General features: G+C 43.2%; 1 protein-coding gene across 1 annotated transcript; it reads right to left on the minus strand.

Moving 5' to 3' along the window:
- Positions 1–1780: 1780 nt before the first annotated feature.
- LOC146355158 (BLOC-1-related complex subunit 7-like) lies at positions 1781–19112 on the minus strand. The gene is made up of 9 exons (XM_084829847.1): positions 19107–19112; positions 17187–17243; positions 14958–15089; positions 7183–7245; positions 5646–5689; positions 3833–3853; positions 3333–3455; positions 2115–2333; positions 1781–1964 (listed from the first exon to the last, which is right to left on the minus strand). The coding sequence occupies exons 1-8, from the start codon at positions 19110–19112 to the stop codon at positions 2279–2281; spliced, it is 501 nt and encodes a 166-aa protein (XP_084685973.1). The 3' UTR covers positions 1781–1964; positions 2115–2278.
- Between the last annotated feature and the right edge of the window lie 1160 nt (positions 19113–20272).

A 20272-nucleotide genomic window follows, 5' to 3' on the forward strand; every position in this document is an offset into this window, starting at 1 on the left:
GTGTAGGAATAGTCAGTTAGCATTCCATGGTCACTGAGCCTGCAGTGTCATTGGGCGGTTTGGGGAGTCCCCCCCCCCAGGTTTTTTCTTAACAATTTTTTGTATTTCTACAGGATTTGGTTCCGCTAAGGCATAGGGACCTAAGAATTCTGATGCCTCCCGTTATCCATGTATTTTTGCTACATAAGCAATGGTCCTTGCAGAAAATAGAGGGAATAATTTTACCTGTACACAAAATATAAGACTGCAACACTACTTTCCACAGCAATATATTTACCTGCTTGTTCTTGTTTAAAAAGACCAAGAAGCAGGCACAGCAATCTAACACATTACATGTGATCTTGTGTACAAAGAACAGTTCTCCTTTAACGTTTTGCAATGAATAAATGAATCATGTGTACTCTTCCCTGAATAAAGTGAAAACAAGCATTGCTAATAAATGAAAGAGGAAATGCTAATATATTTTAAATGCATACTATAGTATCAATTCTGCTTTCCACTGCTTTAAAATTGGCTCAGTCCGCAGCACTGTAGAAATATCTCAAGTACTATTCCAGCTGTATATCTGAATAGATTACTGGTTCCGTAGAGGATTACATAATGGAGCCAAGACTGCTCAGTGAAGAGCCATAGTAGCAATGAGTGTGTAGGAATGTAGTTCAAGGCTGAAATTGCCAGCAGATGTACAGCCTTAAGGGAGGATATTCGAGACCTTTTTCGGCAGAGCAAATACACGCATGTTAGAGTTGTTTCAGCATAGCTCACACACACGCAACTGATCGCGTACTTAGAAATAAGGGGAAAGAATTTAACGGTGCAATCCTATGCATTTTACTCAAAAGCAAGTCTCACTGTTTAATGGGACTTTTAAAGCAAATCTAAATAAGCTCCCCGATTTCCACACAGCACTGTACGCTCCCATTAACTAAGATAAGGTGGGAGAGAAAGGAGTTCCAGTCCTTGAAATATGTCTCTTTAGGCTGCAATCCTTTGGTCCCTGAGAGGGTGACCCAAGGGCCAGAGGAGTGTTTGGATATCCCCTCCTGCTGAATGGAGATCCAACCTCAGATACCCACTCCCAGCAAAAACCTCCACAGCCGTTATTTCTCCAGCGTCAGAGCTCCAATGTTGGAAGTGGCAAAAAGGGGGAGATCAGGCATTCCAGGAAAGGATGTGGCTCCATGGGATCCACAGCCGTCTCATGCCCTTGGAGCAGGAGGAGAACTACGCCAACTCTGGAGCTGCCCTCCCAGTGATGTCAATGGGAGGAAGACAATGCAAGAAGATTTTTGTTTTTAAAAGCTGTTCCTCCCTTTGTTTTGCCCTGCTGGTGCAAGGCCTGCAGGGCTTTGGATTGTTTTGAGGCTCCAACAATAGGATCCCTCTGTTGGATGCCTAAATATGGAGTTAGATGCTCACACCAAGGGATGCAAAATGCCAAACATCAGTTCTGTGGTAGATTTCGGTGGAAAGCAAATAAGAATATTTAGGAAGACTTGTCATCAACCTGGCAAATGGTGGATTGGTAACTCAAGGGACAATGCACACAATCATCATAGGGGCTGCTGGAATCTTGCACAGATAGTCTCTACCAGTACCAACATGCACTGGATCAGACATATTATATTCCACCTTGCTTTACAGGTGGGTTAGAGGTGACATGCTCCAAGAGTAACCCTGCACAAAGTCTTAGTTGTACCTACACACAACAACAGACAGGGAAGCACTGCAGACAGCAATTTTAAGCAGCTTTCTATGGCACATCTATGTACCACATGATTGTATGACTCTGCCCTGAAAAAGGAAGAAATTCACACTATAGGTTAATTTGATTGAGCTTTTATATAGCCTGAAAGAAGAATTTCATTGCTTAAAGCACTCAAAACAAAAAACAAGAAGTATTTGATTTGTGATCTGCAGAGGTATAAATCCTTGGAAAATTAATCCTGCGACATCTTTGCTCCCTAAAGAGAAAAGAACATGAACACAGACGGTTAAAATCTGTAATGAAATACAAGGAAATATCTACCCTTTTACAAATGCAACGTTTGTGATTAAAAAATTAAGGGCCACCCCCATTCCCAACTCAGAGTGTTATACATGGAGCAACGTACACTTGGCATCCTCACATCTGGCAGACGTCTTTTAGACTAGGTAAGTCCCACAGTGCTTTTGCTGAAGCTGAGGAGTGAATACGGGAAGGGACTCCACAAGCCCCAAGATGTGTTTTCTCCCATCCGTTTCTAGCTGCTCTTTAGTACTGTGCATCATTTTCTCTTCATTTCAGAAGAAGGTGGCTCAGTTGATCACACAAATCTGAAGACTGTTCAACACTGAAGGTGAGAAGGAAGAGTTCAGTAGGTACCAGGGACACTTGGATATATTAGATAATTACTGTAAGTGGGCTAGATTGAGCTGCTTCTGCAATGTAAAGAGGGTGGATCCAGGTGTCTCAGAAGAAAATGGTGAGGCACCTGCTGTTTTAATCCACTGATCTTGCCTTCCTGAATTATCCCGTGCGTGGTTTGGAAGAAGGGAACATTCCGTATTCACAAGGAGGAAACAGATGCTTCCATTTAAAAATTTATTTCTAAGACTTAATGCCCCATAAACTAACCCCAAAAGTTCTTGCAGCAGCTTACATATACCATAAAATGCAAACAAAAAATTGGTAAGAACAATAATGAAAACCAAACTATTTGCTCCCAGGGCTTGGATGTGAAAAAACTGTCATAAAAATGGCAAACAATGCAATCCTTTGGCTACTTACTTGGGAGGAAGCCTCACCTTATGTCTGAATAAACATATCTAGGATTGGACTGCATATCTTTCTGATAGAAAGTGAAGGGGGGAACAAATCAACGTATGTAAACGATCACAGTTTCTACTAAAATCTCTACGTGTAATGCTCACTGGCAGAATGAATTTGACCTTGAGTATGGACACTCTGCAGTAAAGTTCTACTGTGTCCAAAGGTGTTTGCTCACTATTAAGTTTGTTTAGAGTTACAGCCTTATGCAACAAAGAGTTATCTATCTACTCTCACAACTAGGGGCTTCATCATACAAGGCAAAAAATCCCACAATTTACGGGGGTTTCTGCTTCCAGAATCTATATAGGATTGGATCAGCTCCTTTCCACGTGGCTTCTCAAAAAAACTAACTTCTCAAGACATTCTATGTGTTTAATTACAAAGCCACTAGATGGTGCTATTGTATTATTTGCAATAAAGTGACTTTAAACAGTACACCGGGATTTATCCCACCTCCATAGTGGAAGGAGGGAAAATGCCAGACTCCCATTGTCATGAAAAACAACGCAGTAGAGCTCACAAAGAGTGGGAGGTGCCCTGGAGAAGAACAGCGTCATGTTCAGGACCCGCAAACTTCTGTGAGTAACCAATCTCAACAGCAGGATAAAAGCCCTGTTTGATGGAGCGCTGGAGGTCAGGAGGCCTGGGAAAAGGAACCACGGTCGGAAAAGGCAGAACAAAGTGCAGCCTTCTTGGCCACCATAAACCTCACCCACCTTTAAAAAAACCTTGCAGATCCAGAAGTCATCCTTCAACACATTTTACCTATTATTAGAATGTTACAGCAAGGCCATTAAACAAAACCAAGTATTATCACTATTTTTAAAGATTTATTTGGCACCAAGAGTGCACTAAGCATTGTATAGTGGTGACATAGTCCTAACCCTATTGGATTTGCAATCAAAATAACATGGAAAAGCGAAAGAAGAAGAGAATGTTTGGGAAGAGTAGCCCCAAGGAGCTATTGTGGGTAAATGTAAAAGATAATCTCCCAACCAAATAAGAACAGAGAAAACTCACTTTTTCTGAATAGCTTCTTGCCTAGAAAAGACAACAGCAGGGGAAAACACATTATAAGGAAATAAGTTACAGAATGCTTAAGAACACAAAGTGTGTGTGTGTGTGTGGGGGGGGCCTCTCCACAACAGAAGGAGAAGCGAATGGAGGATTACCCGGATTTTTTCAAGGGATTGGCTTTGGTGTGCTTGTGTCCCTGCAGGGTTCTATGAGCCAGTGCACCGCACCAGTATAAGTCGCTTCACAGAACATACTTCGGGGGGGGGGGGGTTTGTTGGAGTGAATGCCATCTGACTGGCAGGAGCTGCTCAGCCAATGAGAGGCTCCCCTCCCCAGGCTCTCTCCCCGTTTCTTCTTCGATAAAATCCTGGGAGATTTCCTCCAGTGTCTTGCCAAAAATCACTCTCCTTCACTCCCACTCCCACCCCTGCATTAAGTACTTCCTTAATGCAACAATCATCACAGGAACACGGCATTCCCCCTGCCAAAGCTGTGAACAATCTCCTCCTCTCCCCGCCCCTTGCCCGCATTACTTCCTTCCTTAAATAAACAATAAACAAAATGAATAAAATTATTTTATACAATTTTATTATATAATAAAATAAACAAATTATTGTTTAAAAGGTCTAATAAAATAAACAAATTATAGGAACACAGTCTTCTTGCTGCCCTGCTGCAATCAGTCGAAGCTTTGACATTAAGGCTAATGCGTTATTTCAATTCATGGGAATCTAGTAGCTTTGGGAGTGTGCATTTCAGGAACAAGCCTAGTTGACTACAATGGGAATTACTTCTGAGTAGACACATACATGTTTTCTGCTGGGAATGACGGAGAGGGGAAACAAAGGGATGGGAAACCAGCCCCCTTTCTAACCCGATGCTGTGCAGAGACAAAGGTGTGAATTAGTTATCCCTGAAGGGAATAAACCAAATAATGGAGAATTGCAGCTTCTGGAAAGCACTTTACAGCCTTTTGGGAAGTAGTGCTTTAAGATGTGCTATTTCAGTTGAGGGGGATCTCTGTAAATGCTGGTGTGCGCATTCAGGGGAAAGCCTCACTGACCACAGTGGGAGTTACTTCTGAGTAGGCATTAATTGGTTTGTGCTGGGAAACACGGGGGACAGGAAACACCCCTTGACCAGGGTCACGGTGAAAGGCACACCCCTGGGCAGGGCTAGCATACCCAAGGTAAATGCAGAGGTTGGGGCACACAGCAACTATACTGCGGAGAACCCAACTTAAGGAAAAGAATCAGACTTTAAGCAGTCTCAGGAAATCTGGTTTTCCCATGATAAGCTGCAGGGTAGCTGATGGATGGCCACAATGTCATGTATCCCTAACAACCTCCAAATGCAGCCAGCTCAGAGTAAATTGCTGGTGGAGACACCCCCTAGGTTGAAGTAACTTGTAAGCTGAAGAAAGGAGGTCTGATTTACAGCTTAGGAAGTGGGATAAATCAAGGAAGGATCAGATTGTTTGACTTCATGGCCATGATATCTAGAACTTAACTAACAGCTATTAGGTTGCTACCAATGATGCGAAGAAACCTGTGAATTTCAGCCAGGTCTAACAGGCAGATTTATGCTGCCCATCAGATCCTCAAAGGAGAATGGTGTAAGAAGAGTCAACTTAGTTATTTTATCCTAGCAAGTAACAGTAGAGAGGCCTTCTTGGAATGCTAGTAGTAGAGGATACAACTTTAATAGTCCCAGGTTCAGTTTCACCCTTGCTCTGCAGGGCTCCCCTGCAGCTGGTATGGAGTCTATATGAGTTACAATTGCATTTCCAGGGAGACCAGCCCTTCGATGGACTTACTGGTACTGCAGATGAGTAGTTACAATGGCTATTTTCCTTAAACTCTGCAAAGAACAAAATATGAAATAACTGTCTTTTCCCATTATGATTCAATCAGTGCAATCTTTATACAGGGCATTGCAGATTACTCAGAAACCATCACATACTAGACCCTCCTAGCCTAAAGCATCTGCTGCTCTGAAGGACCCCAAGGTTTTTAAAATTAACTTTCTCGTTAAAAAAAGAGATGACTTCCCTGGCTCTAAAACCTAAGAGCTTACTCCCAAATTAGTAAGGAATATTTGATCATATATTTTATTTATTTGTCACATTTATATCCAGCCTTTTCCTCCAAGGAGCCCGAGGCGGTGTACATGATCCTCCTCCTATCTTATTTTGTCCTCAAAACAACCCTGAGAGTCAGGTTGAGAGTCAGTGACTGGCCCAAAGTCACCCAGTGACCTTCATGGCCAAGTGGAAACTTGAACCTAGATTTTCCCAGTCCGACACTCTAACCACTACACCACACTGGCTCTCACATAGGCTGGGATCTTGAGTATCTTTCCACTGGCAAGAGTGTCCCCTGAGTAGAGTTTTGCTCATGCGACAGTCATGACTAGTGGGAGAAGCAGGAAGTAACTTCCACCGATTCCCCCTAAAGCCTCTTGCACCCACTGTAAATCTGCTCAAGAGGGTTGGGGGACGGCTGCAGGGGGAGTCGGTCAAAACTGCCTCCTTCCTTCCACTGGCAGGATCCTCCACTGGAGCCTGTTCCACAGTTTTGAAACTCTAATACTGACAGCAACAAGCAAGATAACTAGGATTCCAAATTCCTAATTAGTAAGCTTAGTAAAGAACTTCCAGGCTTGGGCTGGACAACATACAGCCCACAGAACCCCTTCCTGTAACCCACAACATCATCCGCCACCGCCCGCATACTGCAGCTCACCACCAGCCAATGTATGCCTTCAGGATAAATGTAATTACAGTGTGATACACTAGACAGCTTTGTTTAGAATTGGAAGAAAGAGAGAACAGAATTTCCCTCTCAGAAACAGAAAGCTAAGCAAGCCCACCAGCTGCAGAGTGGCTCACCACTCTGTTGACTGCTATTGCCACTGCTGTTGAAGTGTTTCATTACTGAAATTCCAGCGGAAGTGAATAAAGCTGAAAGCAAGTGGTTGACTGAAGATGTACATTACCAGAAAAATGCAGATACATAAGACAACCATGTGTAGCATTGGCCCCCCGCCCCCGTACTTTAAAGTGGTCCCTTTTACAAAAAGAGATGAAGGGAGTTTTTGTCTGACTCAGAGCAGGTGACGTTCTTCTTTAAATCTGACCATGAACACCTGCAGTAAATACACAAGTATGTAATATGTGAAGCAAACAATGCTTCTAGACTGAAGCCCAGACCTGTGTTAAGAATGGAATAAAAACCTCCCAATTCCCAACCCTGAATCTGACTTGTAACCTCCCATTTTCTGCATTTCTAGCAGTTCTCACCTAACTAAGTACCAGGCAAAGCACCCACTTTTATAGATAAAACATTTCTTACATCTTCTGAGTGCAAGACGGCATCCTCTTGCATCACCACAGTTCTGGCAGCCTGTCCCAGGAACTGAAAGACACAGAAGCCACAATAAGAAGTACAAGTTTCATGTTCTGGGATGCTAGTGATGTAGTACTGCATTGGTACCAAAGGCAGCTGTTTGCTCAGTTATCATCAATGGGACTTAAGCAACTGATACATAAGCAGAATTGCAGGCTTAATAAACTAAACTTTAACCCAGGAATAACAACTTCTTGGATGTGAGAAAGATCAATAGAAAAATATGTGTCCTGAAATATTTTCCATATATAAGAAAAAGATGTTTTACAAGCTATGAGCTCAGTGGTGAAGATCAAATAAGCAGGTAAGTATAGCACCCTGATACGATACATAGTTGCTTTTATTATATTATTTTTAATTTATTTTTATTTATATAACGTATCAGTACAGAGTACCATGAGCAAAAAGGATAGGTACTTACTATCTACATTTCAACAGTGTTGTTAAACAATAAGGAAACAGAGCGAACGGGAGAGGCCAAGACAACAAGGAATGAATGTGAGCACATGCACTTACAGTTTACATGGACTTGGGCCTCATATGATTTAGAAATAGAAAATACTGGGTAAAGGAACAGAGTCCAAATTTCTAGAAGTTTCTTTTATCATATGAAATTTCTCTATCATATGATACCAAGAAGCAAACATCCATTTCAGGCAATGTGATGCTTTCTCTCCAAGGGCTCCTTCACACGGACCTTTTATCCTGTGATTGAGATTGCTCCTCCATGGAAGTTTGCGGGCTCTTTATATAACACAGCAATCATCCTTTAGAGTAATAATGGAACTGGCAGAAGAACTCTCAGAACCACTGTCTATTTTCTTTGAGAAATTCATGGAGGACAGGTGAAGTGCCAAGATGATTGGAGGAGGGCTAATGTTGTCCCTATCTTCAGAAAGTGCAAAAAGGAGGAACCTGGGAACTACAGACCAGTCAGTCTGACATCAATCCCTGGAAAAATTTTGGAGCAGATGATAAAGCAATCCATCTGTAAGCACCTTGAACACAATGCAGTGATGACTCGAAGCCAACATGGATTTGTCAAGAACAAATCCTGCCAGATGAATCTGATCTCATTTTTGGATCAGGTCACCTCCCTTGTGGACTGTGGGAATGCTGTGGACATAATATACCTCGACTTCAGCAAAGCTTTCGACAAAGTGCCCCATGATATCCTGATGAGCAAACTAGTTCAAAGTGGGCTAGACAAAACAACTATCAGGTGGATCCACAGTTGGCTACAGGATCGGACTCAAAGAGTGCTTATCAATGGGATCTTCTCAAACTGGGGAGAGGGAACGAGTGGGGTACCGCAGGGCTCAGTCCTGGGCCAAGTGCTCTTGAACATTTTTATTAATGACTTGGATGAGGAGGTGCAGGGAATGCTTATCAAATTTGCAGATGACACAAAATTGGGCAGGATAGATAATACCTTGGAAGACAGAAACAAAATTCAAAGTGATCTTGATAGGCTGGAGTGCTGTGCAGAAGACAACAGAATGACATTTAATAGGGATAAATGCCAAGTTCTCCACCTAGGAAAAAGAAACCAAATGCAGTTACAAGATGGGGAATATTTGCCTCAAAAATACTACAAGCAAGAAGGACCTTGGAATTGTTGTAGATTACAAGCTGAATATGAGCCAACAATGTGATGTGGCTGTAAAAAGGCAAATGCTATTTTGGGCTGCATTAATAGGAGTATAGCTTCCAAATCCCAGGAAGTACTAGCTCCCCTCTACTCTGCACTGGTTAGGCCTCATCTGGAGTACTGTCTCCAGTTCTGGGCACCACACTTTAAGAAGGATGCAGACAAGCTGGAGAGGGTTCAGAGGAGGGCAACAAACATGATCAGGGAACTGGAAACAAAGCCCTATGAAGAGGGACTGAAAGAACTGGTCATGTTTAGCCTGGAGACTGAGGGAAGAGATGATAGCACTCTTCAAGTACTTGAAAGTTTGTCACAGACAAGAAGGACAGGATCTCTTCTCAATCATCCCAGAGTGCAGGACACGGAATAATGGGCTCAAGTTACAGGAAGCCAGATTCTGGATGAACAGGAAAATCTTCCTGACTGTTAGAGCAATAGGACAATGGAACCAATGACCTAGGGAGGCGGTGGGCTCTCCCACACTGGAGGCATTCAAGATGAGGCTGGACAGCCATCCGTCAGGGATGCTTTGACGTAGATTCCTGCACTGAGCAGGGGGTTGGACTCGATGGTCTTATAGGCCCCTTGCAACCCTACTATTCTATGATTCTATGATCCCAGGCGTCTCCTGCACTAAATGCGCTTTGTTCCATTTTTAAATAGATCGCAGATAATAAGCTATCAAATTACCCTGTTGTGTTCTGCTTCAGCTTCCTCCGTGAAAAGAGTCAAAGCAGAAAGAAGAGGAGCGAGATCAGTGAAAGATAATGGAAGACTCAGATACAGGGAGAAGGAGGGGGGAAGGGGAGGGAGGAAAGGAAGCGCATGTAAAGGGAGTCAGTTGTGATCCTGCATTTAAAACGGAATCAGAAAGACCTGTTTTAAATGCAGGATTTTAGGCTGGTGTAGAAATGCCCCAAGTTATGTTAGTCACAGGGCCCAATTGCCAATGGAACATTTGGATAAACTGTTTTTGTCTCTCAAGGCAGGAGCTCTGTTCATCAGAACTCAGCATTACTTACAGTTGTGAGCCAAGATTTTTCATATTCTGACAGTGGTACACAGTATTGGCCAGTGTGTATGGGGAAGTAGTTGCCACGGGGCCAGTCCAGTTCACCGCTGGGCATATGCACTTGAGTGCTCTTGCTCTCTGAAATTTGCAGCATTACTTAACACAACTTTTCATGGAAAGACCCACTGGGCTGAAACCCAAATAAACCCTGAACCCAGAAACCCAAATACCTCCTGCCGCAGCATGTCTACTTACTCATACTATTAATTTGGCTTAACCAGAGAGCATTTGTATTCCACAAGTGCTAAACGTCAGTGGGCTGGTTTGCACAACAGAACAACCCACTGTTTTAAGCCATGGGAGGTTGTGGCATGTGCCAATGGCCATTTTGAACATTCAAGCCACAGCCGAGGCTTTTGATATCATCCGAAACCAGGGACCATACAACCCTCACATACCGCAACAACAGACCATGGGTTGTGCATGGTCCCTGGGTTCAGATGACAGGACAAGCCATAGTTGCAGCTTGAATATTTAAAAACTGCCGGGTATGCACAATGGCTCACAGTAGCTTATACATGCCAGGGTGGGCAGCAGTGATCATGCGAACCAGGTCATAACTAGAATTATCCCTGTGATGCCCTGGATTAAGATTACTCCATGTCTGGATTTTATCATTCTTATTTTTAAGGCAAGTCTCCACACCAGTGGGCAATTTATATATTTACTCCTCACATTTCTTTGTTGTTTATTTAATTTTGTTTTGTACCCTGGCTTTCTACCAAGAAAAATGGAACTCAAGGTGGCTTACAATCATAAATAAAACTTGATTAAAACAATAATCAAACAAATGCATTAACACATAATGAAAAACACAACAATAACAGAATAAAAACAACACCCACCCCAATAGACCTGCTCACACACCAAGGGCCTGCTCGAAATGTCCAGAGGTCTTCACGGCTGGCGAAAGGACAGCAGAGAGGGAATGAACCAGCCTCCCTCATCAGGAAGTCCCACAACCTGGATGGGGTTACACTCCTCCTGGACTCAGGTTCGCCACCAAGAAGCGGCCACCAAGAAGATCCTCATTTGTGCCGCCATCCAACATGCCTCTGAAGGCAGCGGTCTCGAAAAATCTTAAGACCTGGGCAGGCTCATATGGGAGAATGTGGTCTTTCAGTTAGCCTGGTCCCAAGCTGTATGTAATCATAACCAGCATTTTGAATTCTGCTCAGAAACAGACTCCCGCCATGGAGTCGATATAAATGAGGGTGTAAGTCGCTTTTATTACAAATAAAACAGCACCACCTAGTGGCTTTGTAATGAAACACATCTCATTGAGAAGTTTAGGGTTTTTTTTTAAAGCCACGTGGAAAGGACCCGATCTGATCCCACGAAGATTCCGGAAGCAGAAGCCCCGGTAAATTGCAGCATTTGTAGCCTTGTGTGATGAAGCCCCAAGAGAGTAATATCAGCAACCAGCTGGACATTATCCAATACACTGGGGTTCAGGGAGGTGTTTTTTTTTTTTTTTTAATGAAGGTCTTACCACTACCCTTTTTAGGCAAGATGGAATCACACTTTGTGGTAAAGAGGCATTCACCACTATCCTTACCCTGTTGTTCTTGTTTCTCCCCTCCCCATGTGGAATAGATGATACAACAGGATGTGCTTACTACCAGTCATGCTCCCACCATTGTGCAACTCGCATAGCCAGCAGTAATTCAGTGTTAGGTTACTGTTGGACGATGTAGTTGTAACGCACTCCTCCTCCTCCTAGGCTGTTGTGGGTATGGAGGTCAGATCCAGATTTAGGCACATACAACTGGACTGGCAGAAGCAGAATTCCCAGCCCCTCCAGCCCCCCTGAAAATGCTCTACAGGGAGCTGGGGGACTCTCCTGAACAGAGAGGTGTGGTGTTGAGGGAGGGGTAATCCCTGAAAATTGGGCAGAGCCAACAGGCAGGCATGGCCTTGGTGTACAAAATGAAGCAGGACAAAAGCTAATAGAGTTTTGCCAAGAGAACATGCTGATCATAGCAAACACTCTTTTCCAACAGCACAAGAGGCGACTCTACACATGGACGTCACCAGATGGTCAATATCGAAATCAGATTGATTATGTCCTTTGCAGCCAAAGATGGAGAAGCTCCATACAGTCAGTAAAAACAAGACCTGGAGCTGACTGTGGCTCAGATCATGAGCTGCTTCTTGCAAAATTTCGGCTTAAATTGAAGAACGTCGGGAAAACTACTAAACCGTTCAGGTATGACCTAAATCATATCCCTGATGAATATACAGTGGAGGTGAGGAATAGATTTCAGGGATTAGACCTGATAGACAGAGTGCCTGAGGAACTATGGATGGAGGTCCGTAACATTGTTCAGGAGGCAGCAACGAAATCCGTCCCAAAGAAAAAGAAATGCAAGAAAGCCAAGTGGCTGTCTGATGAGGCTTTACAAGTAGCTCACGAAAGAAGGGAAGCGAAAAGCAAGGGAGAAAGGGGAAGATATACCCAACTGAATGCAGAGTTCCAGAGAATAGCAAGGAGAGACAAGAAGGCCTTCTTAAATGAACAATGCAAAGAAATCGAAGAAAACAACAGAATGGGAAAGACTAGAGATCTCTTCAAGAAAATTGGAGATCTCAAGGGAACGTTTTGTGCAAAGACGGGCATGATAAAGGACAAAGAAGGCAGGGACCTAACAGAAGCAGATGAGATTAAGAAGAGGTGGCAAGAATACACAGAAGAACTATACAGGAAAGATCTGAATGTCCCTGATAGCCATGAGAGTGCGGTCACTGAACTTGAGCCGGACATCCTAGAGAGTGAAGTCAAGTGGGCCTTAGGAAGCATTACTAACAACAAAGCTAGCGGAGATGACAGTATTCCAGCCGAGCTATTTAAAATCCTAAAAGATGATGCTGTTAAAGTGCTGCATTCAATATGCCAACAAATCTGGAACACTCAACAGTGGCCACAAGACTGGAAAAGGTCAGTTTACATTCCAATTCCAAAGAAGGGCAACGCCAAAGAGTGTTCAAACTACCGCACAGTTGCGCTCATTTCACATGCCAGCAAGGTGATGCTCAAAATCCTACAAGCTAGGCTTCATCAGTATGCGAACCGAGAACTACCGGAAGTACAAGCTGGGTTTCGAAGAGGCAGAGGAACTAGAGATCAAATCGCCAACATTCGCTGCATCATGGAGAAAGCAAGATAATTCCAGAAAAACGTCTATTTCTGCTTCATTGACTACGCTAAAGCCTTGGATTGTGTGGATCACAACAAACTGTGGCAAATTCTTAAAGTGATGGGAGTACCAGACCACCTTACCTGTCTCCTGAGAAACCTGTACGAGGGTCAAGAAGCAACAGTAAGAACCAGAGATGGAACAACCGATTGGTTCAAAATTGGGAAAGGAGTACGACAAGGCTGCATATTGTCACCCTGCTTATTTAACTTATATGCAGAGTACATCATGAGAAATGCCGGGTTGGATGAATCACAGGTCGGAATTAAGATTGCCGGGAGAATTATCAACAACCTCCGATATGCAGACGATACCACCCTAATGGCAGAAAGCGAAGAGGATCTCAAGAGCCTCTTGTTGAGGGTGAAAGAGGAGAGTGCAAAAGCTGGTTTGAAACTCAACATTAAAAAAACTAAGATCATGTCATCTGGCCCTATCACTTCCTGGCATATAGAAGGGGAAGAAATGGAAGCAGTGACAGATTTTACTTTCTTGGGCTCCAAGATCACCGCAGATGGTGACTGTAGCCATGAAATTAAAAGACGCTTGCTCCTTGGGAGGAAAGCTATGGCAAACCTAGACAGCATAGTAAGAAGCAGAGACATCACCTTGCCGACAAAGGTCCGTCTAATCAAAGCTATGGTTTTCCCAGTAGTAATGTATGGCTGTGAGAGCTGGACTATAAGGAAGGCTGAGCGCCGAAGAATTGATGCTTTCGAACTGTGGTGCTGGAGAAGACTCTTACGAGTCCCCTGGACTGCAAGGAGGTCAAATCAGTCCATCCTAAAGGAAATCAACCCTGAGTGCTCATTGGAAGGACAGATAATGAAGCTGAAGCTCCAATATTTTGGCCACCTAATGCAAAGAGAAAACTCCCTGGAAAAGACCCTGATGCTGGGAAAGACTGAAGGCAAAAGGAGAAGGGGACGGCAGAGGATGAGATGGCTAGATAGCATCACGGATGCAATGATTATGAACTTGAGCACGCTCCGGGAGAGAGCGCAGGACAGGAAGGCCTGGCGTGCTATGGTCCAAGGGGTCACGAAAAGTCGGACACGACTGAACGACTGAACAACAACAACAACCTTCAGAGGAGCCCTTCTGGCCACAGAAGGCAGATCCTGGATCCAACCCAGGGAGTACAGTGTAACTAGTTCTGCCCTCCTGGGCAGGAATAATTAAGCTTTTGCCCTTTTCAAGAGCAGTAGAATCCCTACTCCTTTACAAAATGCAAGACACTATTGGCAGCTTTCCCCAACTATGGCGCCTTCCGGATATTTTTGACTACAACTCCCATCAGCCCCAGCCAGCATAGCCAATGGACAGGGATTATAGGAGTTGCAGTCCAAAATATCGCGGGGGGCAGGATGTTGGAAAATGCTGCATTATGGCATCACCACCATTTTTCTTCTCAGTTTGGGGATGAAGTAACAAAGAACAGCTGTAGTTTACTTTCACTGAACTGGCGGCGCCAGCAGTACAGGGAGGAGTATTTTACTACGGCAGCCAGGTAGGGCGAGTGAAGTACTACTACGTTTTTTCCATTTCTTTCATCCTATGAAAGGACGCAATCGAGAGCACCAACCACCCACTAGACAAGCCCCCAAGTTTGGATTCCACCATTCCACTTGGAGATACAGCCAGGGAGGCAGGAAGCCAAAGCTTTCCTAAAAGTCCAACCCCAGATCTGCCGGCATCATACAAAGAGGCTACAAACCCAAACATACACCGCGCTTTCCTTCTGCTGAGATAAAGTTGAGCACCAAGCGCAGTGCTTTCTGGATCGTGTAGTCGCACCCACCTCGGGGCTCCGGGAGCCTTTCAGCACCTGTTTGGTGAGGGCGATGACACCTGTATTGCAGCTGGTCACCTTCTCAGTCTGCAGCCCCTTCAGTGAGTGGCCGAAATCCAGCCTGAACACCCACAACGCTCCCTGCTGGAGTCACCACCAAGTTGCTATCCTTACTCACCCAAACAGGCTTGCCTCGTGTCAAAGAGGCTGCGAAGGCAAGCAAAAGGGGACAGAACAGATAGAAAGGCAAAAAGGAGAGAATCTTGGCTGTTGAGAAATCAATTCAAGTTTGAACTTCATGAAGCTCTACGTGCTGTGTAGGAAAGGGTATTTCTGCCAGCTGTGAGCTGATTATACTGACGTAACACGGGGAACTGTCAGACATGATGAATTAATGACATGGGCACTGTTTAAAAAGGGACGTCTCCTTTCCCCCATGATTCATATTATTTATTCCTCTGGAGCACTTGTGTTACGCACAGTGACTTGGTACTGGGGGAAAAAAGGAGTCTTTGAACCAGCCAGGTATCCATAAAAAGGTAAAGGTGTCCCCAACCAATCGTGTCCGACTCTAGGGTGCGGTGCTCATCCCCGTTTCTAAGCTGAAGAGCCAGCGCTGTCCGAAGACGCTTCCGTGGTCATGTGGCCGGCATGACTGAACACCAAGGTGCACGGAACGCTGTTACCTTTCCCGCCGAGGCGGTACCTATTTATCTACTTGCAATTTCTTGCTTTCGAACTGCTAGGTTGGCAGAAGCTGGGACTGAAGACGGGAGCTCACTCCGTCATTTGGCACTTGGGTCTCAAACTGCTGACCTGCCGACCTTCCAGTCTGCAGTTCAGCGTCTTAACCACTAAGCCACCTGCTTTATCAAAAAAGAAAGAGACAGGGACTAACTTACCTGTGCTGCTATGAGTTAGAAGTAACTACAACAAATATTTTAGCAACTTAATCCTGCACTATGGGGGTTAAGCATAATTAATCGGTAAGAGATTTTTGTCCAGATTTATTAGACCCCTATTGTAAGTTCAGAGAATGTACAACATTGCATTTATTTCCACATTGCTTTTTTATCCCCACGTTGCAGGTTGGGCTGAGAGAGTGAAATAACACCACCCTGCAGTGTGGTCTTTGCTATATCCCTTTTGCGCGTAGCAAGGCTGTGCTGAGAGGGAGTAGTTTACAGAAGACCTGCAATGGAGTCTACTGTTAATACTGCAAGCCAAAGGTGGGGTTACTTAAATTGCCCCCTCAGACCTCCTCCTAAGCCAAATGAAGCACTTGACTGCATGAATAAGCCTCTTGCCCCACTGACTTGCATGCATATTGGTTGCACTTTTTAAATGTATAAAATCTAAGGGTGCAATCCTAGGCATGTTTAGACAGAATAAGATCTACAACTCCCAGCCAGCGCGTTGGGAGTTGTAGGACTTATTCCATCTAAACATACATAGGATTGCACCCTAAATAAAGTCAGAAGACTGACTTCTGTCTTCGATGTTCACTTTAGTTTTTCAGGTACCACCCATTATGGAATGTTATACTAGCTGAAAAGTTGGCAAAACAAATCTGAGCACAAAAAACCCACGCAGATTCAAGCTTGTTCATAGGTACATGGTTTAGCTTTATTTGGTATATAAGCAAAGAAGAAAACAGAAGACAAATTATACCTTCAGAAAGACTAGAGAATAAACAAGAATGTACTTAAAGAGACAGACACTAACCCAAATATGAATTCTGCTGAAACCAAATTCATCCATCTATTAATTCCCAGGTGTTTGTTGCAACTGTTATGGATTTATTATGCTTATTCATACATTTTTATGAAAATGTAATAACTTTTTTTTTTAAGTTTGTTTCTTCAGTCCCCTCAGCCACAGGCTCAAGTAATTTACACACATCAGAGATATACTGTAACATTTTGTTGCAGACAGGTTTTTTCTATAGATAGAACAATAATTACCATCAACTACACCATCAACTGCATGTGCTGCAGACTGAGATGGTAGAATGCTGAGGTAGAAGAATGGATTGCGCCATTTCAATCTTCAGGCAGATTCACAGTCTTTGTGAATGTGCCTCCATGTACCAACTCCCTTCAAGTATGAAATAGCACATTGGGTTGTATACTAGCAATCTTCTTGTGCTAGTTTTCTACTTGCAGGACTTTTTTTTAAGGTAGTGGAGTGTTCAGATATTTTTAATGTAGTGGAGTATTCAGATATTTGATTCTCTACCTGCAGACTGAAGTGATACATTCCATTCTTATCATCGTAGCATTCTACCACCTCATCCTGTTGAATATGGAGATCCAACTATAGTTAACTGGAAATAAATCACTTCAGCTGGCAAATCTGAAAAGAGATACTATTCTTGCCTCACCAACTACTGTTGGGTGGATCCTCTTGTTGTTTATAGGCAAGATGAAGCCTATAGAATTTTGTGGCTTGTCTTGTCGTTAAAAATGACTTGTCGTTAAAAATGCTATTTTTATAGGAACCCCTCCCCTTTTAACTTTAAAATGATTTCTTTATAAAGATTTAAACCTTTATGCCTGTTGAAGTAACACCTTAGGTCAGCCTGGCCATGCTGGCTGTGGGTAATGGGAATTGTAGTCCAGCACATCTGGAGGGCACCAGATTGGGAAAGGCTGCCTTAGGTTGTACTTGTAAGATTTTCAAAGTAGCAATAACCCTTTTACTGAAACTGCAGAGAGCTTGAAATAACCTAGCGAAGGGTAACACCTTATGTGGCAAGAATTTGAAAGTATGCTGAATGGATGTTTGTTCTTTCTCTAATCTGTGTATCACCTCTGCATCCTCAATTTCATGCAGCTTGGCTGGGAGTTGTAGAACTTTTTTCTGTCTTAAGCATGCATAGGATTGCACCCTTCATCAACTTACCTAGCAGAGCATAGTGCATAGTCAGCTTAAAAGGGATGCATTAGATGTCCGCAGCCAACAATATGTGAAAATATGTGGTATATAATTTATTCAGCTCCCTAAAGAGACTCGGCCGACTCAGTTCCAAGGCTAGAATGGCAATGAGGGAGAATGGATGAGAGGTGATGGTAACTTGGGCCTTAGTCATAGCAGTAACCCATTTGTATAACTTATCTGAGGTCACAAAACATTCAGTCTTGCTTTTGTCATTAATGCAGAGGGCAGTGTCACTCAGCCATTGCCTTGAGATGTTTCAGGAAATAAGGACTCCAAGAGATGGCACTGTTTGCAATTGTCAAAATGGAGCATGATATCTGGGGCTGCTCCAGGCTCCCCTAATAATGGAGGCGATGTCATTGCATGCTGGCCTCGAGCACAATGCAATGTTTAATGGAAATGTAAACAGCCACCAGTCAAACACACATGCTTTATTGTTTACCAGTTGTCAGGAGAACAGAAATTGCTCAGGTTATTTGATAAGAAAAAGAAACTACTTCCCCAGGAGAGTCACAGTTCTTCTTTAGGAGCTCTTGCTCAGTTAAGGGTTCCCTCCTGCAGATGTGAATGCTGTGTCTTTAATTGCATCGCTCATGAATAATACTGACAGGCAATCATGATTCCTTGACCATGCATGCAAGTACCATTTTGAATAGTTATTGTTGAATACTTGTGCAGCAATACTCATAACCTTGCATAGGGATGTTTATCTTTCATACCAGCAATTGCACACATCGTGGGTTCTCCTCCCTCCATATTCATTGCTGTCACAGTCATAAAGCCAATCTGGCCATAATGTGTATCTCAAAGGAAGTCACTTGGAGTTCTAAGTTTTAGAGTGCAATCCTATCCAGGTCTACTCAGAAATAGACCCCAAAAGTTAAATGGGGTTTACTCAGGGGTAAATGTATACAGAATTGCAGCCCTAAAGTCTTCTTTTCAGAGCTGGATTTCATAGAGAAAGAAGCAGTGTGAAGCAAAAACATCTCTCTTTTTAGAGTCATTTTTAATTTAGAGTCATTTTAGAGTCCATTTTTCAGAGAAGTCCCTTCATATTGTTTGCATATATTCTGACACTATCAAACTGGTTGTAAACAAATCCTCTGACACTTAAAATACATTGTGTGAGAGGCCTCACAGTGAACCAATGGACTATTTATTTGGAAGACACTGAATTATACTTCTCAAAATTCTGGGGTCTTAAGATAATTTATCTACATTCATCGTTGCTTCACCGGGATATATTATTTTCAGATGTAATAGAAGACATGGCTCTTGTTCCTTTAACAGCTGTGAAGACTAGGGAATTTCAACACATACATCTTGTTATGGCCCAGGGTTGTCAGAGTAAAAACAAATAAAAAATGCAACTGCTGAAAATTCTTCTTCTCTACATTTCTCACAGATCAAGAAACCCCTGGCAATATCTCTGCTATTCTGGAGGAAATGGTCTTGAGGTTACCATAATAGTAAAAGTACCAAACTAGCAAAAGTCCCCAATTAAATCAACTTTGACTACTGGATCAACAATGGAAGCAAAAGATACAGATAGCTGTCAGATCTGAATGCTATTTCTTAGCTAATGCTGCTAAACGAATACAGGAAAAATGTCCTTTTGAATTACAACAATTAGTAATGGAATTGTTTGTGTGAATCTAGAGCTTCAAAACATCCAGTTTGGAGCGTCTAAAATCATGCTGACTTGACAACCTACCCCTAGGCCAGTAACTAGTCAACTAGAAACATGGCATTTCCCTTCTCACTACCAGGTCTGGGGCAGGCCAGTGGGAAACCAAATTGCCGTAACTCTGTTCCAGGTATGGAACTCAGTTACAAAGTGTGCAGATTTTGCAGTTAAACCTTAGCTTTAAGAGGCAGAAGCTGGTACTTGACTAGGCAACTTTATGCAGCACCTAGATAAGCGACGAGCTCAGAGTAGGCTGGCAACGTGGCGAGGACCAAACAAAGTTTCACACATATCCTGCCAGAAATATCTAATTCTAAGATACTGTTTATGAAAAAAAATATCAAACCGCATTTCAGGGTGTACTACCCTCATATGGCAGCTTGCGGGACTCTAAAACACATGAAAATACAATTGCAATTTCAACACTTCAACCACAAAAATGTTTTTTTAAAAACCCAGCAGTAGCTAAGTATGTTTACAAGCACAATACAATTCAACCAAATGCAGACTGGAATAAATACAGGGCCGCTACTGAGAAAGCCCAGTCGCTAGTATCCACCAGCCTATTGGCTCTTGCTGGCAGGACAGAGAGCTGATCTTAATGCTTGGGCAGGCTCATACCAGTGTAGGCAGTCCTTCAGATAATGTGGTCCCAAACCATTTAGAGAGCAATCCTATGGTCTCTGGAGAGCATTCC

Source organism: Heloderma suspectum, chromosome 2 (genome assembly GCF_057233095.1).
Source record: "Heloderma suspectum isolate Gila_16-S chromosome 2, 16-S_ref, whole genome shotgun sequence".
Taxonomy (NCBI): Eukaryota; Metazoa; Chordata; class Lepidosauria; order Squamata; family Helodermatidae; genus Heloderma; species Heloderma suspectum.

Bases quoted from the DNA above. Each gene is read 5' to 3' on its own strand.
- LOC146355158 (XM_084829847.1), bottom strand. The intron at 15,090-17,186 runs GTAGAGAATCAA...TGACTCCAGCAG, and splicing joins TGTATCACTTCAGTCTGCAG to GGAGCGTTGTGGGTGTTCAG. The intron at 2,334-3,332 runs GTGAGCTCTACT...TCTCACCTTCAG, and splicing joins CAGGGCACCTCCCACTCTTT to TGTTGAACAGTCTTCAGATT.